This window comes from Ursus americanus, chromosome 1 (genome assembly GCF_024610735.1).
Source record: "Ursus americanus isolate L20-20 chromosome 1, mUrsAme1.1.p, whole genome shotgun sequence".
NCBI classification, from domain to species: Eukaryota; Metazoa; Chordata; class Mammalia; order Carnivora; family Ursidae; genus Ursus; species Ursus americanus.
The window spans coordinates 94,616,436-94,644,255 of NC_142127.1; the positions used below are offsets into that span (position 1 = coordinate 94,616,436).

A 27,820-nucleotide genomic window follows, 5' to 3' on the forward strand; every position below is an offset into this window, starting at 1 on the left:
CACATTTATCTGACACCAGATCTTCCATTTTGAAGCAGAGAGTTTATCCTCTCATTGCTGGAAGCTCTTCACAGACGTAGCCCTTGGCTCTGGCATTGATATCAGGCTGGAATGTGAGGGTTGAACAAAAAGATTAAAAGTTTTTAATGTTCAGTTATTATTCTGCAAAGCATGGTCTACTGATTTCATGGCTATTAAGCTCAGGATCGGCAGCCAAAATCCGAGTATAAGTGAGGCAAGTTCCCATGATTTCAGTCAAGCTATGTGACCAACTGACAAAGCTAAACCAACCAGCCAGAGCCCTGAAGACACGGGTGTCAATTACAAGCATATCTGCATCCATATGTTGTTCTTGGACCTAATTCCTTGTGGGTCCAGCTCAGTCACACATAGCGACTCAACATATCCGTAACTCTTTGCCTAGGTAGACAGAGCACTTTCCCTTTATGGCTTTGCATAATTTGAAACTACCAACAATTTCATGTTATTTTTCTCTCCTGTTCTAGAACACTCACATTAATAGTGATTCATAAGTGAATAGTCTTGAATCAATATCAAAGTACGTAATATTTTTAAAGGAGAGTCATAAAAATTGTAGCCATATGCCATTGACATTTTGTTGAGAATAAGATGCACATTGATGTTCGTCTGTTGTCAATATAGTCTGTAGAGCAGAACAAATGAGTCACAGCAAAGACCATGATAAAATATGGTGAGCACATTGGCAAAACAGTGGAGGAATAATGAGCTAATCCTGAAGCAAAAATCTACGTTCTGCCAAAAACTGAACCCAGCAACATAGAATATTTTAAAAGCTTCTCTCTCCTACATTTTGTTTATTATGATTGTTCTCCAAAAATATTATACTTTATGACATTATTTGGATGAATGAAAGTGACATTGACTGCTGGGATATATTCTGGGGGGGCTTCTCTCCTCTGAGCAGAGGTAGCTATTTTAAGATTCGAAAAGATAATATATCAACTTAATGGCAATCATGAGATGATGTAATTTTCTAAAAATGTGTGGCAAGCATCTCAACAAGAGATAAATGAGGCAATACTTGCTATCATTTAGGACAAGCTCCACCTTCAGAAATCCGATTTCTGTCACACACTAGAGTATTTCCTCCTAGTAAGGAAAATGAAATTAGTTTAGATTCCCAAGAATCTTGTGTTTCAGACACACACACACACACACACACACACACACACACCCTTTTTGCACTTGTATGGAAATAATTCCATATATGTGATGGAATGAATGCATACTGTGACATAGAAATATATTATTTATATTCATTGGTTTTATTTTTTTTGAGATTTATTTTCTCATTTGAGAGAGAGAGAGAGCGTACACACAAGTGCGGGGAGGGGGAAAGGGAGGGAGAATCCTCAAGCAGACTCCCTGCTGAGTGTGGATTTCCAACCCAGGACTGCATCTCAGGACCCTGAGATCATGACCGGAGCCAAAATCAAGAGTCAGATGCATAACTGACTGAGCCACCAAGGTGCCCCCATTCATTGGTTTTAAACACATCTGCAAAGATGTAAAAATCAGCATTTTGCTTCCAGAACTACACTTTGGGGACAGTTGGGCAAAAATCAAGGCAGTTTGCTAAAGGGGAGGGGAGTTGGAGAGCTCTGCCTCGTGCTGAACAACTATGTGGAAGGGGCCACAAGTGTCCCATTCCGCAGCATGCCCCCCAGCCATCAGAGAACCCGACAGCAGTAGAAGGCAGGAGAGCAAATCATCAGTTCCTCAATCTTTCATTTCTACCAAAGCTAAGCAGATACTAATGTTCCCCCCCATCAATCTATGGCCCTACATCCTCACTCCGGGATGCCCATTTATGATGATTTCCCCATTCAAAACTGCCCTTAGTGTGTATTTTAACCAATCTGTATATTTATGAAGTGGCAGAGGTGTGGGGAAATATCAGCTCAGGGAGGGACTTGTGCATGAAGACCAGACCGTGCGCCCTCTGGGGCGGAGCTTCATTCTGCGTGGTGGCCAGGAGGGCACCGCAAGTGCTGCAGCAAGTTCTAGAACAATCCCATACATGAGTCGATTTTAGCGCTTTCAAATTTGCAGTTTGATTTCCCTAATTCAGTTGGGACAGAGGGTAGAAGAAAGAGTCATGAGGGTTTGTTGTAGTGGTTTTGTTGGTTGGATTTCTCTCCCAGCTCTTCTCCAACACAGACAAATTGGAGTGTCTGTGTTCTTCAGTACTCTTGAGGCCGCTTGTCAAGATAAACACTCATGTCAGTGTAACAAAGCCGATACGGTTCCTTCGGGACGCGTGAGTCAGTCGGAAGTTTACCACAAAACAGTAGACGGGCCCCAGACGTTTGATAATTCAGGCTCTTCTACAAAGTTATAAAAATTTTCACTTCAATTAAATTATTTATAATGGACTTTTGTAGAAATTGCCTTTCCATTTAGTAAGTGACAAAAGAACCCAAATCAAGTTGGAATAACATTAAATGGCATTTTCCTAATTACGCATTTTTCCATTATGCCCTAAAATGCATAATGTTCTAACGTATACACACACACACACACACACACACACACACACACACACACCGTATTTTACAGGACAGTAGCTAAGATCGTGGGTTCTAGAGCTTGAGTACTATCTGTACCATTTAAACTTGTGTGACCCTGAGCAAGTCACCTGACCACACTTCACCTGTCTCTCCTGATGGGTCAAAACGAGCTGCCTGCTCCAATTCTATAGGTGTGTCTGTTGGCAAATCCTTGATGGTTTACACTTGCCCACCAGAACCCACACGATTGCATTCCCACACCCAGTTTCGAGTCACAACCCTGAGTGGTAGTGACCCTGTGGCCGTAAAAATGGGCCATTCCTCTATGTCAAACTCACTTACCCAACCACACAGTTTCCTACAAGTGTAGACTGTTAACCTAAAGTCAAACAGAATCTTCTAACAACTACACACTGCCACGAGAATTTGTGCCTGGAGAAAGTAAAGACGTTGAAAGTTCTCTCTGCCTTCCAGGCTGGGTGTTTACTACAACTCAAATGGAATGAACTAGACATTTTTATGCTGTATAATTCAGTTTGATTTAAATGAAACACTTGCACAAGAAATGCTTGGGGCCAGAACACTCTGTGCCCCAAATAACCCTTTTGTCCCTAGATTTGGGCAAAGTTCAAATACTTGGAATTTTCCTATACAGAGACACCTGCTTGCATTTATTGTTGTGAATCTCATTCTGAGGATGTCACCCAGGACACTCGCGTAGTGTGGAATGAAGGCCAGAAGCCTGGTGATGGGAGGGCACTGTTCCTAATTACCAATGTGGTGTTGAGAAAATGCTGACGGAACTTCAAATTGCAACTTAGATAAATTCAACAAATTTCCTTCTACAAAAAAAAAAAAAAACCTTCTAATCATCATCCTACCACTAATTTTTGAAACCCTTGCTGATACGACCTCAAATCTCCCAAATGTATGCTAAATTGTCAGTGTGAAACGGAAACAAGAATAGCTCATAAACATATAAAAAGATGCTCTACTTTCAAAAAGGGAAACGCAGCTGAAAACAGCAATACGATGTTGCTATCTTACACCCAGAAAACCAACAAAAAATCAAGAAGTCTGACAATACGTGTAGTGTCGAGGAAGCATGTGTGAGGGAGGAAGAGGGCATAGTGTTTTGGGAAAAAGTCTGGAGGCATCGCTAAAGTTGTAGGAGGGCATGCCCTCCAGAATCCCCTGCACTTGGGCACCAGGAGATTTGTAAGAGCAAATAAGGAAACAACAAAATGGAAAAAACCTAAAAGTCCAGCCACAGCAATAGCTGTTTCAGGAGAGGGTCTCCAGATGCTAAAATTAGTGGCAAAAGTCTGAAGAGACGCAGGGGCATGTAAGAGGATCTCCCCACAAGTTACTGGTTAGTTGCAGAGGGAACCGGATGGATGGAATGCTTGTGTCCCCCAGATTCATTTGTTGAACCCCAAATCCATCAATGCGATGGTATGTGGAGATGGGGCCTTTGGGAAGTAATTAGATCACGAAGGTACAGCCCTCATGAATGGGGCTAATGTCATTATAAGGGACGCCAGAGAGCTTGCTTCTCTCTCAGCTTTATGCCCTGTGAGCATAGACCAAGACGTCCATCTGCCAAAGCCGAAGAGATTCTCACCAGACGCTGGATTTGTGTGCACCTTCCTTTTGGACTTCAGCTTCCAGAAGTATGGGAAATGAATGTTTGTTGTTTAAGCTACTGTGGTCTGTGGTGTTTTGTGCTAGCAACCCCAGTGGATAAAAAGCAGGAAGCTAGTAACTTTATAGAAGATCCCTCTAGAAGACACCATCATAACTAAGTGACCTGTAATGGGACAAACTGACATCATGTCCCCCCCTCCCCCGACAGGCTGCACTGAGGATACGCCGTGGTTCTGTGACATACCTGCCCCCAGCAGCATAGCTGGAGTCTAGTCAAGAGAAGGCATCAGTCTACAACCAGACTGAGGGCCATTCTACAAAGCAACGGCCTGCATTTTTCAAAATGTCAAGTTCAAGACACAGAAAAATTGAAAAAATGTTCCAGGTCAAAGCAGACCAAAGGGATATGACATCTAAATGCAATGTAATCCTTGGATCCTGGACCAGGAAAAAAATATATAGTGGGTCAACTGGCAAAATCTTAGTAAGGTTTATGAATCAGATATTATTACTGTGTCAATGTCAATGTCTTGACTTTGATCATCTTACAGGTACATAAGAGAACTGCTTTCAGAAAACATACCTAAACTACTTTGAGCTAAAAGGGCAGTATGCATGCATATTTTCCTCAAATGTGTCAGAAAAAGAATAGTATGTGTGTTTGTGTTAGAGAGAGACTGAGTGAGAAACAGCAAGACAGAAAGAATGGTGAGAAAGAAATGATGATTAATTTTAAGCGTGATAAAATGGTAACACTTGAGAAATCTTGGGAAAGGATATATGAGATTCTTTATACTGTGTTACACATAAAATACATTTACAAACTTTTTTGTAAATCTGAACGTTTTTCAAAATAAGAAAGTAAAAGGTAAAGCAAAGCAGGGAACTGAGCAGCGCAAACTGCTCAAGGGTTCCCTGCAGGGGAGGGAGGAGCTTGGGATGAGGAGAAGCAGAGTGATGGGTGATCGGGGAGGACTCCTCGATGAAATGATGAGTGAGGAGTTGAGGAAGTGAGCAGCTGAGGAAGAATGGTAAAAAAGAGCTTTCTGGGCTTGCGAAGAGCAAACACAAAAGCCTATGGCTCCCAGGTACATGTTGCATGCCAGGGGCTCAAAAGTGGTCCCTGGGCCTTTAACCCAGGCAGCAAGGGGATGCTGGGGTTTGGAGCTATTCGAGCAAAGATTTTCAATGTTTGCAATGGTGCAATTTAATGTCTCTGTATTTCTCCCAGCAAACTGGATAATTCATAAAAATTTAATGTACAGTGTAATGTGCAACCAGGAAAAATGTTCAGAAATGGTAGAAATGTTCAGGAGCTAAAAATTCCAGCAAACAATGATAAGGTGTGCACCTCAAAATATAAAGAAATCAGATTGAAAATGCAATGTTTCTTTACAGTCACATCATGTCATTGAAAGGCAATAATTAAAATGGGTCTTTAAAAAAAAAATCCCTGAACCTGTTCCATTTTCTCAAAAGCACTGGACCTGAGTGCTGGGCTATTATTTCCAAAGCTAGGTAATATGTAAGCATCTAAGACAGGAAGAGAAAGACGATGCCATATTGCTCCTCCTGCATACGGTATCTGCAGGGCATTTCCCTTTCAGAAATGACACGGAGTGGTGAGCACACCTCAAAGAACTATAAATATGCATATACATCTCTCCATCCATCCAACCAAGAGTCATTCATTACATTCTAATAAATTACAAAATGCTGTAACTGTCTGATGAGCTGAGACAATAACTAAAATAATTACAACAAAAAATAATCAACATGTTCAAGAAGTGCTATGGAAATGCAGAAGAGGAAGGGGCTGTCTGTCAACGGCCTCAGGGGAGGGCAACAGGTGAAGGACGAGATGAATTGGATCTGGAAGGCAAGAAGAAGCTGAACAAGACAAGAAAAAAAGGCAGCATGCTCTGAGCAGGTGGTAACGTGCATGGCATATGTGGGAAAAGCCCAGAACCTTGCGCCCCTGTAGTGTGGGGAAAATTGAAGACAGAATCGACTGGAAAGTGAGACTGGAAAGATAGGTTAGAACCAGGTGAGACCTGATCCCTTGGGGCAGTAATCATGTGCATTAGCAGTGTTCCGGAAGAAATGAATCATGATCCAAGCTGTGTGCTCACGTGTTAATAGAGGCAAAGTGTGGAAGATGGGTTATAGATAGTGTGAGCAGATGAGAGATTAGTTAGAAGGCTGGACTAAAACCCTCAAGGCTATTGCAAAACACAACTTGGGAAAGAAATCCTGAGCAACTAACCTAGATCACTGAGGTCAGGGAGATGTTTGCAGTATTTAGGGGGTAGCATTGCCCGCACAGGGAGTATGACCAGATGTGCGGTGGCAGGGAGGGGGTGGGATTACTCATGGTTTCAGTGTGAGATTAACTGGATCAACTAAGATATGAAACTCAGGAAAAAAGAAAAACAGATTTATGAGGCAAGAAAATGTGTGAGCCACGGGTCCTGTTGAGTTTGAAGTCACTGAGGGATTCCTGAGCCATCGAGGGGCAGAGCTCAGAGGCAGAACCCAAGGTGGAGAGGGAGCTGGCGGGGAGGGGGGGAGGGGTCTGTGCACAGGTGAGAGCTGAACCTGTGTGAGTGGATGAATCCCGTAGGGAGGTTTTTCAGGAAACACAGTGAGAAGAAGGTCTAAAGCTAGATTCCTGGTGAACCCCAACAGTAAGTGGTCCACTCTCCTTTAAGATATTGCATGAACCGACAATATATTGAGAAATACTTGATCTACTCTCTGTGACCAAAAATGTACTGAGTCTGTCTTTCTTTATCAGTGAATCAAAGATGCCATTTTGAATAAAATCACATGTGTTAAATGGTTCACTTAACTATTAGGTTAAATGATAAAAGATAAAGGATATTTTCAGCCTATCTTTCTGAGTCATGGTCACTGAGCCAATGTACAACAAATTGTAGGCAGCTTGTCTGGCTCTGACCTGCAGAGTAGGTAGTCCCACCCACCAGGCTCCTCAGTCCACGATACTAGAGAGAATACGGAGAAGGAAGGTTGGGATCATATAGACAAAATGATGAGGCTTGGGCAGAGACTGAGCAGGTTTCAGAGCTCAGATTCCCCTGAATGCCGAGAGCAGGCCCTACTACAGTCACATCTGGTGACAGTCTCTGCCTACTGAGTTACAGTGATGCCCATTCCTAGGCACCTGGGCACAAAGCAAATGTGCAATGCTCTCCTTAGATGGGTGGCACTTATGACAATGAACATGAATGTAGCTTAAGGAACTCACAGGCGTGTTATTTAATCCTCATAAGAACTGTATGTCTCCTTATTTGACAAGGAGAAAAGCTAAAGTTTTTTAGCTTGATCAAGGCCACACAAATAGAAAGGGTTTTGGAACTGAACTTTGATCTCCTACAACAGACTGTTCTGCCACTTCATAGTAGGATCAGAGAAGAGTGCTTGGGGGGGATTTGCTCCCTTTAATAGTACTTCCAAGTGTGGTTTATGGTAGACTTCTCTGAGATGCTCACATCGTAATCCCCAGAACTTGGGAATGTGTTAACTTTCATGGAAAAGGGGACCTTGCAACTGGGATTAAGGTTAAAGACACCGAGATGGGGAGACTATCTTGGATTAGCCAAGTAGCTCAATCTGGACATATGAGTCCTTAACAACAGAAGAGAAAGACAGATAGATGCGACCCTTGAAGAGCTTGACCCACCACTGCTGGCCTTGGAGATAGAGGGAAGGGGCCATGAACAAGGTATGTGCTCACCTCTAGAAGCTGGAAATGGCCCCCGGTTTATATCAGCAAGGAAACCAGAGCCTTGGCCCTACGGTTGCAAGGAACTGAATTCTGCCAACAGCCCAAATGAACAGGCAACAGATTTTCCCCGTGAGCCTGCAAAAAGGGATAAAGCCCTGCCGACACCTTGATTTCAGTCTAGTGAGAGCCCTAACTGGACCTCTCACCTGCACTATGCTAAGATAATACATTTGTGTGAAATACATGGTAACCTTGTTATGGCAGCCACGGAAATCTAGTGACAGTGTTTGTATCTCTACAAAGTCACAGAGACCCGGACTGAGTCAAGTTCTGATCACTTTTTAGGACACCAGAGATCACACGCCATTGCTCAGATCACTAGGGGAAGCAACAAAAGGCATCGTGCCAGCTCACAGGAATGACACCAGCCCAAGAACACAGCGGCACCCCTCCCTACACTCACAAACCAGAGGCACACAGTTTCAACCCGCCACCAAACATTAAGTCACAGAGTCTCGACAAACAACAGGTAATGCTGACCTCATACGCTCAAGAAGTAAACCACACGTGTACTGTTTAAACTTCTTTGACGGCAGTGCTGTATTTGGGTCGAAGGCTTACTCACTTTTACTGGGAAGTCCAGTGGAGACATAAGCAAAATTCTGGACTTTTATTTTATGATAGTAAATAATACTGATGGTTGCAGATGGTGCACTGAGCTGAAGGACAAAAGGCAATGGGTCTGAGATCATCCGTGGCCTTGCTCTGCGACCCTGACCGTATCCACTGAAACCTCTCTGTGATTCAGTTTCCTTTTCTGTTTTAGACTAACTTATCCTTCAGGTCTAAATGTTTATAGTTGTAGGATGCCAAGAAATGCAGTGCCAATTCTCTTTCCTCACTCAGAATATATACTTCATGTGGTGTTGGTAGACGTGAAAGCCAGAAGAAAGAATCCTCAGGACAAAATTGAACTTGAATCACTTTACGCACATCAAAAACTTAAACGTTCAGTATTAGCTTAAAAGTGTGTCAAAGAATAGTTTTGTCAACAGAAATCTGTTTCAAATAAACACACCAAGAGTTGTTACTAGTTGTTATCATGAGTTTTTTCTTCATTATTTTCTAGGATTTGAGTTATTAATTTAATAAAAGCCATGAGAGTTTTAAAAAGTATAGATGTAAAAAGAGACTATTAAGTGAAAATTGGAATTAAAAAAAAAACCACATAGAGCAGTTATTATGGTATCTTGAAACAGTGTCAGGAAAGCTCCCTGACCTCAAGGAAAAAAACAGAGTTTTTAAGAACTGAACTAGCACAAACATACACTGATAAGATCGTATAGCTTTGGTGATACATGAAGGGTTTCATTGAAAATATAAAGCACTGTCCATCGTGGGACTGGGAATGGACCGCTGCCAACATTCTGTCGCTTCCTGAATTTTAATCCATCGTTTTCGGCACCCAGCGCAGAGTTGTATTCTGCCCCAGACTTGTGACTGCCGAGAGCGTCACTGGGAATGACGGTAACATCCCTGGCCAAACAGTGAGGCCTGTGTGGGCCAGCGAGGTGCCACAAGGGAAGGAGCTGGCACTGGAACAATGGTTAACACCTGCTCAGCTGAGCCTTATTTATTCAAGAGCACACCTTCATGCCAACCAACACTTAATTTTTTTTTTTTTGTCTTTGAATAGCCTTTTGTGGGAATCTTAAATTCGATTCCATTCAGTTTACTTCAATTCAGTTTATGACTACGGAGCAGATACTGTATGCTGATACTTGATCGCCTAAGTGTTTCTTCTCGAATGTACCCGAGACCTTCTTTACTGCAAACCAGGCACTTAGACTTCCTTCCGCACGCCCAACCTGTACTTCTGCCATGTCCAAGGGGGACATGCTTTCTTACATTTTAACAAACATTTAGTAAACACCTACTATGTGCCAGACGTTTTGCTGCCCCAGGAACACGGAAACCAATAACCACACTGCCTATCCTTGAAGGCCTCTCCAGTATTGGAAATGTGCAGGCAAAACCACACGTGGTCCCCCTGGTCCAGAAGAGGCAACAGGGACCAGGGTCATGTAAGCTGTGGTTAACTGTGCCAGAGATCAGACTAGCTACCAGCAAAGTGATGAGAACACTAGTCTCCCATATCTATGCCCTTTTGTCCCAAGGGATGCAGGTCCTTTCCAAGGTACTCCTGCTGGGGAATGGATTTTCCCTTTGGCCTGAATTTAAGTCAATGGCGATCTTGTGTATTTAAGGTTGATCTCCAACTGCTCAATGAAATACCCTGGACCTTGTTTTGGATCAGGCTGCTGGGTGAACAATTTGGGAAAGAAGATTCTGCTGTCTTTCAAATACCTATGAAATCATACTAGGGCAGAGACAGATAATACCACCTTTATCAGATGTAAGAGGATGTGGCAGAGGCAAAAAATAGACAGAGAGAGAACTAGCAAGAGAGTGGTTCTGGCCTTTTTGACAGCAGGGAGAACATGTGGAGTTCAAACGCTCCCCACCACTCCCCTATATTCTGGGCATGTGGGGGCTGGGAGGAGCCTGGCCAGGTCTGTAAGCCAAACACCAGGGCATGAGAACTGGAAAGCTCCCTCTCCTAACGCAGATGGGTCTTTCTATTCTCAGCAGGAAGGCAAAGAGGGAAATGAGATTGCAACCTTGCACTGGAGCCCCCTCCCACCCCTGCTCCAGGTTGGAAGAACCTGTCTCACACATCGGTGTCACTGCTGACTGTCCTTGTCAGTTCTCATCCGCTTGGCCCATTCTTTGGGTGTACGAACATTCCCTCCATTACATCCTCGGACAGTCACTTGGTGCTACCACTTTCACTGCTGAAAACCAAATCTGCTTGTAGCCTATTTGAACCAATTCTTCCAGTTGCTAAAATCAGATATCTTAATCAATAATGGGGTTGTTAAAATGAAAAACATATATGTATATTTTAATCCTATATGAAAGCCTCTTTGAAAAAATAAGAACTCCCTAGATTTTTAGGACTAAAGCATCTTTAAAGGTCTCAGTGTCCAACCTTCTTGCTTTAAAGACACAGAAATTAAAACCCAAGGAAGCTTAAAGACTTAGGGTTACACAGCCTGGAAGCCACTGCTTCCTAATGGCAAAAAGATACATTTTTCCCCCAAATCAATTGAATAGCGGCCACGTAATGGTTTTGACCTCAAAAAATTGAAGTTAATAAATGAACCTTTCATGTTAGCACTCAGAAAGGTCCTGAAAGAACCCCTCTGTTCGTATCAGTGTGCCAATAAATTTTATTACTAATATTTTCACACACAGAGAAAACTTATAGTTACGTATGTAGATACGCTTTAAAGCAAACCGGAATACTTTTCATTTGGAAATGAAATCTTCTTTTGAATAAATGTCAGGTTTTTGTGTTTTTTAAAGATTTATTTACTTATGTATTTGAGAGAGAAAGAGAGAGCGAGCAGGGGGAGGGGCAGAAAGAGAGGGAGAATCTCAAACAGACTCCACGCCCAGTGTAGACCCTGTCACAGGGCTCAATCCCAGGACCCTGAGATCACAACCTGAGCTGAAATCAAGAGTCGACGCTTAACCGACTGAGCCACCCAGGTGCCCCTAATGTTGATTTTTAAATAAATAATGTAAAAGTGTAAACATAAATAACTTTAAATATTAGGTATCCATATATGAATTTTCTTCTTTAAAAAAGTCACTGGGCTTTCACATCACTCTTCATTTTTGTGAAGGTTACTCAGCTGTAAGCAATTTCCATTTTCTCGTTCTAAGAACAGTGACAAAGAGACTTTTAAGAGCTAATCAAATAAACAATGGATGTTCAAAATAATTTAATTATCACATTTCATTGAGTAGTAAATTTTGTTCAAGTTTTTTGTTTGCTTGTTTGCCACGTCAAATGTTCACACCTGTGTTCTTTATATAGAATGTGTGATTTGAAAGGCCAAAGTCATTGGCCATCTTGACAACCTTAATTAGTCACTTTAATTGGCAATTACTAGAATAATTACATAAAGAAAAGCTCTTTGTGCCATCATAAGTGGTGTCATCTTTTTAAACAGACCTATTGTTAAACTCTGCCATTTCGGTGTTTAGCTTAAAGAGCTGCCAAGTTTCCCAAATCCCATGTCAGGAGAGGTGGTATGTTGAAATTGAATTAGAAAAACTGACTATTTTCACATTTAGCAGCGCAATTAAAGGAACTCTGCCTAATTTGGGTCCATTAATTCTTCTAGTCTCAGAGGCATTTCCACTTCAGTCCAATTGCAAAATATTAACATTTTCAAAGGCAAGTGTTTTTCTCTATTGCCACTAACTCAGTCACATTCATTAAATTTTATTATTTCTACATCATTTAATGTAGGTCAACATGTCGTGTCCAGCAAACACAACCATTTCTTTCCAGCTGACTGACATTGCAGTGAAAGATAAGAGCAAACAAATCTCACTTCAGTGGAAAAAACTCCGCTCATTTGTAAACACAAGCATCAAAATCAAGACTACAGAAGACAATATAGCAGATGTAATGCTGCCACCCAATTACTCCATGCTGATCGTGCCAGAAATGTATTTCTATAGAAGAAAAAGAATCAAACGATGTCCCTTTCACAGTTGAAGGAGGCTTTGTTTGCAAAGCTTAACCCACTCCATGCCGGTCCTGTCCTAGGGAAACGACTGAGTATGGATACAGTGCCCAAAGCTAGAGTCATGCCTGATATCCTGCATCGCTGAGATGTCATGAATGAGGGATGGTTGAGCAGAGCAAAAGTAGCCACAGGTCTTCTCTTGTTAAGAAGCTCCTTTTCAAAACCTCTTCCTACTGCGAGTACTCTGGGATTTCCTTTTCTGTCTTTGCTCTCTCTGGCTTGGTTGCTAACTGCATGTGTAATGAGGCTTGCCAGCCTGCCTGCCTGGGGGAACTGGTCCTCGGGACAGAGCAGCTGTGGAGAACACCAGCTCTGGAGCTGGGCTACCTGCCTGTGACTCTGGGATCCATCAGTGTCTCCTCATTTGATTTGGGCCAAGCCCGACCTCAAGGCATCTTCCTTCTCGTCTCTAGAATAGGAATAAAAATCCTTTGTTGAGCGCTTGTCATGAGGATTAAAAGAGATTGTACGAGTCAAGTACCTGGCACACAGGACGTGCTCACCGTCTTCCCGAGTACGCTGTGAAGATGACTCAAGGAGCGTCAGTAGCAGACGCTGACAAACTGGCCATTTGTAAGTCACAATTCCATTACAGTCGCTCACTGATATGCGACCAGCCCACTCTCCTGATGCTGCTTTTAGCACCTCATTTGCAGTGAAAAGGAGACTCTTCCCTTCTCTTACTTTCATATAGTAAATAGAGTCTAAAAGTAGTGAAATAGACACCTTTCCTTCTCTCAACGGCACATCTGTTTGAAAGGAGGAAGTCTGGGAAAGAGAAACAAGAAATTAAATAAGTAAAAAGATCTACTTCAGGTGGCAGTAGGAGCCACGAGGAAAATGAAGAACAGTAATGGAACCCAGAAGGCTGCAGGGGAGGGAAGGCTGCGGGACATACTTCCACTTGGTGACGCAGGACGACCTTCCTGAGAAGGGGACATTGGAGAACCTGACAGAGGAGGAGAAGCCATGAGAACTCTGGGGCAGAGGAATGGCAAATGCAAGGACCCAATCATCAAATCTCCTAATTTCCCAGATGAGAAAACAGAGATTGCAAAAGGAGGCGTGACTTCACAAAGACTCACAGAGCCAGGGTTGGAATTCTATTTGCCAGACTCACACGCTCTGAAATTTCCTAGACCAATTCCCGAATTGGCCAGATTGTTCAAAGTGCTCTTGAACGTGGAAGAGAGGAACGCGCATCCCCAAACAGGCTGAAAGACAGCCAGTCAAAGGGACCTGGAGAGCATCACAACACGTGGGGGAATCTAGACCTTTAACTCCAGAGAGTTCCATCCGTAGAACATTCCTATGTGAAGGAGAGACATCATGTTTTTCTGAGATTCAATGACTAGAAGAGAGAAAAACAAAACAAAACAAAACCTTTCATGATTTTCTGATTCCAGCAATCAGATTTGCTGGTATAACCAATTATTTTCAAATCACTAACGGTCTCAATGATAGCGACATAAATCTTATAAAGCAACAATGATTCATTATTCCATGTCCTTCGTGAGTTCTAGTGATCCTGCTTTAAAATTCTCTGGTAAGCAGGGGAACACTGGCCTCACCCTGGAACTCATCTTTAGGGCTGTAACTGGGGTCAGGACTTTTGCAGATTCAGACTTTTGACTATTTCACATATGCTATGGAATTTTTTATTTAACCTGGAAGTGTAAGATTACACTACAGTTAAGGTGCTGCATGAAGGAGACAATGTAACAGAAACGATCAAGGGACCTTCCAAAGTCACTTAGCAAGGAACCGATCCCATTTTCATACATTTCTAGGTGATCTACACTTTATTTTTGCCTCAAGCAACTCTTTCAAAGAGTCACAGAATAAACTGTATTGTATTGGACCCTCACCCAATTGCCTTTGACAATACACTGCAAAATTATGGCTACAGTTGTAGCTTATTTTTTGTGTTTCTCAAATGTTAATATGCTTATAAATTACCAGAGGATCTTATTAAAATACATGTTCTCTTCCAGTAGACTTGGCATGGGGACTAGGACTCTGCATTGCTAACAAGCTCCCAGGTGATTCCAAAGCTGTTGGCCCAGGGCCCACATTCTAAGGGAATCTCTACTGCCCTGAATGAATAATCACAGAAAAAAAAAAAATGTCTTGTCTCTTGAGTCTCAGTATAAGTAAAAGCCGAACACGTGTGGAGCAAAATATTTTATTTTACACTGCAGACCTCTTAATCTCACGGCTGATGATGTTTTCCTTTTCGACTTGGCCACTAGGAAACAGTCTTAGCAAGACTGTGGGGCTTAATGGTTATGCGTTGTATTCATGAATCCTTTTTCGTTAACCTATTCTTGGCAACACCTAACTTTCCTAATACTGCTTTTTTGTTGTTGCTAATATTGCTATTTACCCCTCATTCGCTATATTTTTCATTGTTGCCTTACATGCATCTTTGTAAGACGCTTCGAATCACCCCTTTGAGTAAGAAAGTGCGTGAAAAAAGAACCGCAACACAACCTAGTTAAATGAAAACATGTGCTCAAGGACACGTGATGCACTGGAAAATTTCAGGCACTTGCAGGAGTGGGGTGAAGTGATCGCGATGGAGAAGCAGGCTGTCCTAGACAGAAGTCGACTTGAGAAGAAATAACCCCACCCTCTTTCACAATATGCGTATGACTTTGCCAGATAGACAGCACAGGGATGGCTGAGCAAGTTTATATTTGAAGGACTTCACAACTGAGCTCTGGTGGGTTACCCATTGTTATAGGTACTTGGAACAGCTTCTGCTCTGGCTTCTAACCTCAGAGGAAAGCTGGAGTAGGCACTGATGAGTATCAGAATTATCAGACTAACAATCAGAGTGCAACATCAAGCAGATTCAAGTCCTCAAGCCTTCCAGTCTACAGATGCTGCTGGAGGCCACTACGGAACTGGAAGGTAAGGCTCTGCTAGTTACTATTCAGGATGCAAGAGAGTTTCCTTAACTAAGGTGAGGTCTTTAACCCTATGAGTCTCCATGGCTTCCTCTGTAAGTTTTAGCAATAATCACATCCTGATAGGATGGCTCAGAGAACTACACACTGAACTTCGTGCCAGGTACTTCGTGGGTTCTCCACCAATGGTTTATCCTAACACATGTATTCCTGCTCTTTTTCTTTGTGAAGCTTCAGGGAAAATCGTTGTGAAGAAGAAGACAGCCAGAACCACACTCATTCTTTTGGTTTTGGTCCCATCTAGAAGTTGTCTGGATCCCACTGTTGTTACCATTTATCTTCAAAGTCACTTCTGCAATGCATTTGAGAAGTAAGAAAAAACTGTAGTCGATACAATCAGTAACATTCAACCTTGATGTTGTAAACTAAGTTTGTGTTGACTTCATCCCCAGGCCAGGGACGTTCCTCATGAAGGAACACAAACAACATAAGCCGTGTGATTATGAGTTCTGCTGAGGTCTTAACACCTTTGTCATGAAGAACCCTGTCAAAACCAAACCAAACCAAATGAGACTGTGCTGTGGGCGCCGAACAAACAGGCCTTCACTCCGCATCCTGCTTGAACCCGAGCTGTGGACAGTGAGACAAGTGTTCTATTTTCATTCAGTATCACTTTCTGCATCTATCACTTGCTCTCACTCCCAGCATAGAACTTAGTGGAAATTCTAGTATCTCCCACTCAAGTGTCTGAAGCCCCTCCTACTCGCAAGCATCACATACCATAAAGTTCAGAGGAGAGGAAATTCTTCCGTCTGCTCCTGTAAACATGTTTACAGACATTACTTCTCAACCCAAGATCTTTGGTCTGTCAGAGTTCTGCTTCTTACTCAAAGCTCCCTAAAATATCAAAAGTAGTATCACTGCAGCACAGAAGAAGTTAAAAAATGTCAAAGGAAAGGAAGGATATGGAACTTTTGTGATTACTGAAATCAATACCGTCCTTTCTCAACCACTTATCCTTTATGTTTTCTGCGTACACCCATACTGGGTAAGTACAATCACTTCTGGGAGGACGTTTCCTCTTTAAAAGAAGTTAATAAACAGAAATACCATGCAACCCAGTAATTCCACTACTGGGTATTTACCCAAAGAAAATGAAAACACAAATTCAAAGAGACATAGGCATCCTGTTGTACATTGAAGCATTATTTACAATAGCCAAGATATGGATTCAATCCAAGCATCCACCCACAGATGAATGGATAAAGAAGATATAGATATAGATGATATAGATAGATATAGATATAGATACATATATATGTGTATATATATATGTATTTATGGACTATTACTCAGTCATAAAAAGAAGGAAGAACTCTTGCCATTTGCAAAAACAGGAATAGACGTAGTGGGTATTATGCTAAGTGAAATAAGTCAGAAAAAGACAAATATACCTTATGATTTCTTATATGTGGAATTTAAAGAACAAAACAAATGCACAAACAAAAAGACAGAAGCCTCTTAAATACAAGTAACGAACTGGTGGTTGCCAGAGGGGTGGTTGTCGCGTTGCTGGGCTGTTGTGTGGATGAAACAAATGAAGGGAAATAAGAGGTACAAACTTCCAGTTACAAAGGAAATAAGTCACAGAGATGAAAAGTACAGTATAGGGAATATAATCAATAATACTGTAATAATGAATGGTGACAGGTGGCGGGCAACTACACTTGTCATGGAAAGCACTGAGTGATGTGTAGAATTGTAGACTTACTGCATTGTACACCTGAAACTAATATAACATTGTATGTCAACTGTACTTCAAAAACAAATAAAAATAAATAAAAGAAGCTAATAAGCTTAGTCACAATGCAACAATGACTTGCAGAGGAATTTTTGCATAACGACAGAGTAAAGGTCATAAATGCGTTCAGGAGTGCATACACATAAAGTGGTTCCCATCTGGGAAATACATAAGAGACTTTAGGCAAAAATTGACCAGATGGTTATTTGTTCCTCAGAGTCTTCCATTTCTCGGACTCACACAATCACGTTCCATAAATAAAGCTCCATTTCTCTCAAAGTGACAGAACGAATATGGTGTTAGCAGAAAAGTCATCTACTTTCTTTAAAAGTATTTTTCTTTTGAATTTGCTATCAAACATGTATGCAGAAAAGTGTCCAAATCCTAGGTTTATAGCTTAATGAATTGTAGAAAGCCATCTAAATGAATTAATTCACACAAAAATACAAATATACTTCATACATTTTAAAAGAATAGCTTCCTGTAAAGAATTTCTAACTAGTAGCATTACAACTTTGAGGCCAACATGACATGTATATTCAACCAAAGTAATAAAACACTCAGTAAAACTCTCCCACTGACATGGGAGAAACATTTCTTATCATTTTCCAATGGAGATTCTGCTCTAAAGACGCTTGCTTTGTGGGTCTATCATGAACGGAGTGTCTGGAAATTACTTAAACTCTTCCCGATCCTGAGATGGGCCTTGGCATGAGTTGTGATTCATTTGTTTTCCATGAAAAAATTTTAGAATAACTAAGGAGCAAATATTTCTCTTTTTAAAATATATGGCTTTTGTTCATAACTGTTATGTATTATTATGATTGTTCTTTTTTCCTTTTTAAAAACTTCATTGAGATGCGGTGACATATAAAAATTGTATATATTTAAGGAGTACAACTTGATGTTTCAGTACATGTTTACATTGTGACGAGATCAGCAGGATGAAGTTAAACGACTTCACCACCACTTGTACGTAGTTAACCACTGTGTGTGTTGAGAAGATTTTACTAAAAATCTATCCTCTTAGCAACTTTCAAGTATTCAGTCCAGTATCGTCGACTATGCTGTATGTCGGATCTGCAAAAATTGTTCATGTTGTGCAACCGAAACTCTGTGGTCTTTGACCACCATCTCTTCATCCCCCCACCTCCCTACCTCCTGCCCCTGTAACCCCCATTCTACTCCTTCCTTCTATGAGATTTACTACTTTAGTTTCCACATATCAGTAAGTTTATGCAGTATTCCTCTTTCCGTGTCTGACTTGTTCACTCAGCACAACGTCCTCTAGGCTCATCCAGTGTCTCAAATGGCAGGATTTCTCTTTTTTTAAAGGTTGGGATATATACTACATTTTCTTTATCCAGTCATTCCTCGACAGACATTTGGGCATGTTTCCATAGCCTGACTATTGTGGAAATGTTGCAGTGAGCATGGGAGTGCGGGTATCTCTCCCTAATTGTTCTTAAGAAGGCTGTAAAACAAGGTTGGCCCTGGCGAGGTGTCTGCTTGCACGTGAGCCTGCCATGGTGCCTTGGGTTAAAAACTGAAATCAAGTTTGCTCTGGCTTATAGCTCTACTTTCTTCAACAACTCCCCTCAAAGTTGGCCCCCTAGTCAGCTGCTCTCACTCAGCATCTCTTTGCTCTGTGTTCTCCATAAGCCACACACATTTTGAAGCCTTCCTGTCCTATGTGTATGTGTGTGTAAGAATGTATAGATATACACTTATCCCATTCTCGGGGTCTGCAACTCACAACTACCTTGTTAATCTGACAACCTTGTCTATTCTTATTGGATAGAGCAGAGTTCCAACCCTACAACAATCTCTCTGTAACATTCTGGAGGATTTTGGTCCCCCAAACAGGGTTTTTAGAAAGGGCACTGTATGAATCTAGCAGCGAGACAGTTGTTCTCAATAGAACCTTCTAGTGTCTCTCAAATGCTCTTCAATATATGACAGCTTGCTCCAATACACACAATTCTACTTGACTGTATTGAAGTGGGCTACCCATAATCTTCTTCCTCTATCCTATTAATATTCTCCCTTGACAACGAGGATTTGAGGACTCGAAGCAACAAACATAAAGGATCTTAAGGGATTGGATCACGTAAGCCAGGATTAGTCTCCACACATAGTCCAATTAGAAGGTTTTAGGTTCAAAAGGGATGCTCTGCCCCACAGAATCCTACTGAGTGTGGGTGCCGACTCAGAGAACTCATCACCTTCCTGCTTCCCTTTAAGAGTTACCTGGTATAATGAAATTCAAAGCACGTGTCTTCTTGCTGCCAAAATCGCTGCCCAAACTGCCCGGCTAGATGTGTAAGATCCAGTGAAATGTCTTGGCAAAAGCTAATTCAAGAGTGTTGGCCAAGGTGCTGAAGTGAGGGGAGGGAGGCACGGACACCTTTGCCAGTGAGTCGCCCCCTCCCCCGACTCTTTTTAAAACATTGAGCTTATTCATTTTGACAAGATACCCTAGGATCTCAAGCCTCACATAAATTTGGAGAAAGTAATGTGTGCGTATCTAGAATACAAATTCTTTATAGAAATTCCAGCACTACAAAACTCAGGAGAACCCCCTTAAAAACAAAACAAAAATAAAAAACAACACTTAGAGCTGTTTATTCCAAATGCATGCTACTTATTTCTCTGCACTTCTCTACCAGATCGCTCCAGAGATTCAATAAAACAAATCAACTGCAAAATAAAATTATTGTAAAGTAAACGGCAGAGAACGACAAATCCACACACCCAACGGATCATTCCAAAGTAAAAATTATTTTCTATGTATGTTTGAAGATTTTCTTATTATCTCTACTTTTACTCGAACTGAACCTTTTTTCCTCCCCAAATGTCCTTTCTGACAGTTTATCCTTCCTGCCCTGAAATTGTGCATGCTGGTATCAGAACCACGGGCAGCCCCTGGCACAAGGTTGGCGAACAGTTGAAATCACCTCTGGGTAACTGCGGAGTGCAGCTAGTGGTAAGTAAAAGAGAAGGCACCCTGGCCACCAACCCTGGCCACCCTCCAATCACCCCCACCCTTTTGGGCCTCTGATGCCTCTTCCCTCTGCCAGGCAATTAGCTTCCGTTCTGTTCAACTTTCCGACCTCTGGCTTTAGAGAAAAGTCCTGGCTGTGGGAACTGGCTCTGGGCAGCTCTTGGCTCTTTCTTCATGGGTGACTAGCAAGAGTAACACTTTCTTTGACACTGCTAAAAGAAGCCGTTTAATTCCTAATGATATTTCTTGGCAATAAGGAAAATGAAACCGTGGGATTCCGGTCCGGCAGAGGCAGGCCAAGAGTACGGCTGTCGAGCCCACGTCTGACTGTAACGCTCTTCCCACTCGCTCCCCATTCCCACCAGAGTTGATTTTTTTTTTTTTCCCCTCCTGACATTTCCACCCCGGAGTGTGACACCTACTGGAACTTATGAGCATCTGGAGAGACAGGGATATGATTTGGGCATCAGACGGAATGGCTGGCTGCTGACCCAGGGATTTCCCGCGGAAATCACCCAGAACTTAGAAGGCGTTTCAACGAGGAAGTAACCAGTAAAGCGATCTTGGCGGGAGAACCCCGTGAACCTCTTAGAAAAATACCAGAAACCACTGGATACTTAATGTCCCACGTCTCCTCCGGCCGGTTCCCCGGGCCCTTTCTGGAGGAGTATAGAGTGGTTTGTGGCTTTTTACCGCGTGGACGGAGGGCGGTGCGAAGGACATATATTTCCGCGATAGCGTTAACGCGGGGCGCCCAGCCTCGGCCGGAGCGAGGACCTCAGGGTCACATCCCTTCCTCGCTGCGCACCAGTCGCCAGTGGTGAGGGAGACGCGCTGACTGGAGGACCACGGGTAGACCTCCGTAGTAGACCTCCCACCCTTCGGGTCCCTGGCACCCCACAACGTAGCGCCGATGTGACTCGCGAGACATTCCCGCCACCTCCCCAGCCCCCAAACCCACACACATCGTCTCCCACGCTCTGCGCTTCTGAGTGTCCCCGGACCCCCCGCGCGCCCCTGGCCGGGAAGCGTCGGTAGCGCTGCCTCGCGGAGGGGACGCGGGAAGGGGCGGGAGGGGCGCGCTGGGCGCTCGGGGAGGCCGGGCTCGGGGCCCCGGGGCGCCCCGGGCGCGCGGGAAGGCGCGGAGAACACGCCACACTCACCCGCTGCTGCTGCCGGCTGCTGACGGCCACCGCGGCGGCGGACGCGGCGCTGTGCCGGAGCTCGGCCGCCTGCCCGGGTCTCAGCAGGCTCCGGGTGAACCTGCGGGTCCGCTCGCCGGCCATCGCCTGCCGCGCCGCTCGCGCGGGGGCCCGGAGCGCGCGTCCCGCCGGCCTTCCCCGCGCCAACCTTCTCTACCCACCCGCCGTTCAGGAAGCGGAACTCGGAGCCTCTCCCCCCCTCTTCCTCGCTCTACTCGCAAGAGGCGGGTTTTTCTCTCTCGCACCCCCACTCCCCCACCCCCTTCCCTCCACCGAAGCTTCGCGACGACTTTGCAAACTCTGCGCTCCCCGGGCGCGCGCAGCCAACTCGGCGAGCGGCCCCGGCGCGGCGGCGGCGTCTCTGCAGCGGGGGCGGCGGGGCGCGCGTGGGGCGGCTGCAGCTGGCCGGCCGGGGCTGTCCCCGTCGCCCCGGGGACCGGCAGGCCGCGGGGGAGGGCTCGGGGCGGCCGCCGCGGGGCTCCGGGCGGGGCCTGCCCACGCCTCTCGCCCCCATTTGGAGGCTCCTCTTGGGGCTGGCGTTCTGGCCGCTTCTGCCTATTTAGTCCCCGACCTTCCGAGGCTGGCGAATGGGCGCGGGCGCAGCTTAGTTGATCTTTCCATCCTTAGGAAGGGATCAGAGTCTGATTAGACGTCTGGTGGCTGTGAGCTCCCCTGCATCGCCAGAGCCAGCCTTTGGAAGTCTTCTTTGCCCAAAGTCCTTCCTCAGGGCCTTGGAATAGGCTTCCAAAGCCATACATGCCTTCAAACGCTATTCATTAAGCGCCTACCACGTACCAATTCACGTTGTTCTGGAAACCAAGGATAAGGAGGGGAACTTACCAGGGCTGCCCTAAGGCTGTGTAGGGCTGATATGTTTTTGGGTTAGGGGTGGGAGACAGCAAATTACCAAGTTAAACAAACGAATTCAAATATGTGAACAACGACATTTCAGATAATAGAAGCTAGAGAATAATAAGCCAGGGTAACATGGTGTAGAGGCTTGTGGGGTGTATTTGAAAGAGTGAGGGGGCTAGAACTGACTTGTGGGTTTACCGGGTGGGGGGGGGGGCGTCAGTTATGGGGAGGACTTACACTTGTGTTGTTTTTCTGCTCCTACTCTTACCACACATCCCTGTGGTCTGCGCATTGTCTCCAGCCAACTGATTAAAGTCTACTAAGAATTCTCCTGAGTCACACCCAGAGTAGTTCTTCAACTCAGTGTGGGGCTGGCTGGGGAGGAGAGCGGTGTGGGCCCCTAGGATACTAGTCTGGAGAAATCCAGGACAACCACTCCTAAGTATTCTAGGTTTTTCTTAACTGTTTTTCATAGATCCATGACCCTGCCATTTTTTCCCCAAAGCCAATATCTAGTTTTAACACAGGGTTGTGCTTGGGTATAAAAACTTCTTGAGCGGCTGATAAAGGCACTTGAGTCAGCTCTCTGCTATCTGGGATTCAGTTAATCAGAGCTACTGATTGGGCATCATTTCAGCACTTTCTAGAAATCAAGATGAGCAGAGGCTTTGTCAGATTTGGGAAGAGCCAGCTGAATTATCAGTTGATTCTACAGTACCCTTCATAACAAAGTACTGGTCTTACATTATATGCTTTCGCATTGCTAACAATATGGGAACAGGGTCACCTTTAAGGGTAAGCAAAGTAAGTGGTTGTCTCTGTGGTGACAAATGACCTCTGTGGGAAAACTCCTTAAGCCATGCCCTCCTCTGACAAGGGTCTTCTGTGTTGATCCCTTTAAATACACCTTCTCTCTAGAGAGATAATATGTCAAGCGTTTTAAATAAACTTGAACTTTCCAAGTAGAGTTGTCTAGTCTTTGTCCCTGATTTCAGAGCACTACCTGGCACATAGAGATACTCAACAAATACTGGCTTCGGGATGACTTTCCCAAGGCCATCAATGGGCTGGTGCCATTCCCAGAGCTCAGAGTTTTTGAGGCCTGGGAAGACAGAAAGGAGGAGAAAAAGGTGTGCTGGAAGGGAAGGCCATAGTAATCAAAAATACTCCAGAATGTGTCCTAGGTATGGCAACTCACTGAACTGATCCAAAACACTGAGTAACCCACACAACCCATTCTTCAACCACAACCATATCGAGCAACAGAAAATCACTTGTACTTTATGACTGTGAATTTTATGTTCTCCAGCTTCAGGGGATCACCTGGAGCATGGGTGTGAGATTTGATAAAGTTGAGGAACAAGTGTCTGTTTGCTCTATCCATAGCCTGTATGATGTCTCTTCTGTGGGTCACACTAGAAGAAAGGTAGCTGTAAGTGGCCATTAAACTCAGGACATTTCAATAACAGTGCTCACTGGGACATTCCTCAACCCTTCACAGTCACGTGGGTTTTAGTTATGCTCCCTTCTGGATACCAGGGACAGAGAGCTGAATGTCTCCCCCTGGGCCCAGCACTGATACACACATCCTTTGCTGCAGAAACAGGACTTCAGGTCTGCTCATTTGGAGCTCTCTGACTTTCTGCCGGTCACCCATCTCTCAGTGCCCTGGAGAGATCTGGCTAAGATGTTTTGTAAAAGCAAGTCAATGAAAACGCCATGAAGAGCCTAATGTAAACTGTAGATTTGAGGTGGTGTCCATGTGTCAATGTAGGGTTATCAGTTGTAACAAGTGTACCACTCTAGTACACTTGTTAACAGGGAAGGCTATGGATGTGGGTTGGGGGCATGGGGAAATCTCTGTATCTTCCTTCTTTTGTCATGAATTTAAAACTGCTCTAAAAAATAAGGTCTTTTAAAAAATAAAGAATCAATGCCACACAACAAGGAAAAGACAAATGGCCTAATGGGAGGATGGGCAAAGGATGCGAACATACATTTCTGTGAAGTAAAGATGCAGATGGCCAGTGGTCAACATCATTAGTCATTGGTGAAATGGAAATCCAAGTCACAGTGAGATGCCACACCCACGAGGATAGCCATAATGAAAAATATGGGAGGGGAAAAAGTGTTGGGAGATGTGAAGAAATTAGAACCCTTGTATGTCGGTGGTAGGAATGTAAAATGGTGCAGCTGCTTTGGAAAACAGTTTGGTAGGTCCTCAAAATGTTAAACATGGAGTCACCACATGACCCAGCAATTCCATTCCCAGAGAAATGAAAATATCTATTCATGCAAAGAGTTGTACAACGACGTTCACGGCAGCATTATTCCTGACAGCTAAAAAGTAGAGACAATCCAAATAGCCATCAGCTGAAGAATGGAGAAACAAAGTGGTGTGCCCAGAAAATGGGAGATTTTTTGACATTAAAAAAATGAAGACTGCTATGTGGTACAGCCTGGATGAACCCTGAAAACATTTTGCTGAGGGAAAGAAGCTAGCCACAAAAGACCGCATATTTAAGGTACCTTTTTTTTTTACAAAACATCCAGAATAGGTAAATCTAGACACAGAAAAGTAGATTGGTGTTTGCCTAGGGCTGCAGTGGCTTGGAGAAAAATGAGGAGTGATGGCTAACGGGTACAAGATTTCTTTTGGGGGTGATGAAAATGTTCCGAAATTAATTGTGGTGGAGATTGCACAAGCAACAGATTATGGTTGTAACTTCTGGGAAAGGGTACTTGACGGGTAGGACCCAGAAGTGTGTACAGTTATTATAACATATCATACACCCTGTAGTATACTATATACCCTGTGTGCTTATTAATTTTGTATCACGCATACAATAACCTATTCACAAACAGAATAATAGGTTATAAAGAAATTAAATTAGGAGTGAGAAAAGGGTCCTAGCTACAGATTCAATAAAAATTCAAAACTAAAAAAAAAAAAAAAAATCTCGTGAAGTCTGTAAGGTTTCTTGGCTACTACTTCTGCTTGGACTTCATCTTCCCCACCCCCAGCTTGTTTCCATCACCTCACTTGGCTGCGTTCTGCCTTCCGTACCTGCACTGTTTCATTTTAAGAGATACCAATACAGAAACATACCCATCCTGATTCCCATTTCTCAAAGATCAGTTAGTTAATGAAACAAACGAATCTTCACTGGTGTCTAATATTGAGAATAGTGGTTATAAGCACATGCCATGGATTCCAACTGCCTGGATTCAAATCCTAATTTTACTTCTTCCTCCAGCAAGTGGCAGAAACTCTCTAAACCCCAGTTTCCCTATTCAAAATGCAGGGATAATGGTGGGTACCCTTGTGGCAGGGATTATGGAAGTCAGTTCAACTTTCTCAAAAAGTACCGAGCACGGAGACTTCAGTGAATGGTATTGTGAGTAGAGTTATGGAGCAGTTATAAATTTTTAAATCTTTCACCTAACAAGTTGATATGTTTATTTAATACATTTTAATCATACATGAATACATTCAATTCTCATAGGAGCCTCTGAAATGAGCGAAATGCCATTGCACAGGTGAGACCGTGGACATCCAGGCGTTCTGATGACAATGTCTTCAGCCAGATCAGTGACTCTGGAATTTCATGAACAATAATAACAATATAATCTGTATATTATAATATGCATCCATTATCATGTAATAATGTCCAATAATAACATAGTGTGCTGCAGCTTGGGATACAGTTTCACATTATATTATTTCATTTGCATTTTAATATTATGTTTTCTTTGTTTTTTTTTAAGATTTATTTATTTTAGAGAGAGAGAGGAGAGAGAGTGTGTGGGAGAGGGGCAGAGGGAGACAAAGAGAGAAAGAGAGTCTCCTCAAGCAGACTCCCCTCTGATCCTGCAGCCTGATGTGAGTCTTGATCCCAGGACACTGAGATGATGACCTGAGCTGAAGTCAATTGAATTCAATAAAAATTCAAATCCTTAGTTGGATCCTTAACCGACTGAGCCACCCAGGAGCCGCTGCATTTTCAGATACTGTAAAATGGGCTTGTTCAGCCTGCTGATCTTATGCCTCACTGTCTGTAATTCTAGATGGATCACTAAGAAAGCTCCCAAAGTTCACAGAAGAGGTATTTTAGGAATCAGTGGTAGCAAATTTTGTTCCGTGACATTAAAATTTAAGCTTTTACATTCCATATTTTCTAGTATTTAGAATGCGTAGGCTGCAATCAAGTATTATCAATTTCTCATTCTCCTCTTTTTTTGGGTTGACATGAACCAAGCCATTCAATCAGAAAGAAATAACCCTGCTCAACAGACATTTATGGAATATCAACTATGGACAGGATCTCACCCCAAACCATGGGAGCCTAGAGCTAAATGCACAGTACCTCCAAATGGCTTAATTTGAAATAGAGAAACTGACTTATAAAACATTAGTGGGGGGAGGGGGGTAAGATTTTGGAGATGGACTCTATCAGGACCTGTGTTCACATTTTATGTTTTATATTCTTTTGTTTCTAACATTGAAAAAAAATGGCTAAAATAACATGATATTTTCTTCTTCTTCCTCCCTCCCTCCCTCCCTCCTTCCTTCCTTCCTTCCTTCCTTCCTTCCTTCCTTCCTTCCTACGTAGTTTTGGAATATAGGTGAGGTTCAGTGGGGTGGAGTCCAGAGCCAACGACCAAGAAAGAATTCTTGAGACGTCTTTGATGCAAAGTGGTGGTTTATTAAAGAATGGGGACAGGACCCGTGGGCAGAAAGAGCTGCTGCCCTGGGTTGTGAGGGGTGGCTGGTTATATACTAAGGGGTTGGGGGAGGTCAGGAAACTGGGAGGTCAAAAAAGTACTTTCATATGTTAAAGAAGACTCACAGGATACCGGAGGCCTCGCCATTGTCAAGTTAAGATTGTTTTCCCTCTAGCAAGACATTAGCATTGAGATGGTTGGGGGCTTCCTGGAAGAATGTCCCACACATCCCACCCTAGAGTGGGGGGTGGAGGGAGATTTCAGGGTGTCAGTTTATGCTTTGTCTTCAGCCAGCCTTCTGCTCCCTCATCACTTTCTTCCCTTCTTTAAAGCTCAAACACTCTTTGTCCTTATTCACACGCACCAGTGGCTTTCTTAAGAGGCAGTAAGCATTGATTACCTGCCCTGGTACAGTTCAAAGCTCTACAACTGAAATACTGAAGTTGTCCATAGCTCTCACCTGTCATCCTCGCTATGACTTTGCCCAAGGCTGATTACACTGGTGTTGAGTGAAGAAAGGAAATTTTTCATAAACAAGTAAGTGTAAATGTGAAAACTGTACTGTCTTTTCCAAAATACCTAGTGGCGCAATGGTGTGAAAATCTAGTGATTAGTTTAGGAATCTGAAGACCTGGGTGCCAGTTCAAGTCTTAATACTAACTGATTGTGGAAACGAATGTCCCTTGCATGAATTCCAGGGCATTAAG

General features: G+C 43.4%; 1 protein-coding gene across 1 annotated transcript in view; it reads right to left on the bottom strand.

Moving 5' to 3' along the window:
- DOCK10 (dedicator of cytokinesis 10) overlaps positions 1–21,694 on the bottom strand; it is a 260,353-nt gene extending 238,659 nt beyond the window's left edge. Inside the window, exon 1 of the mRNA XM_045775338.2 lies at positions 21,495–21,694. Coding sequence (XP_045631294.1) covers positions 21,495–21,617 — 123 coding nt within the window. The 5' untranslated portion in view covers positions 21,618–21,694. The remainder of the gene's footprint in view (positions 1–21,494) is intronic.
- Positions 21,695–27,820: the final 6,126 nt, after the last annotated feature.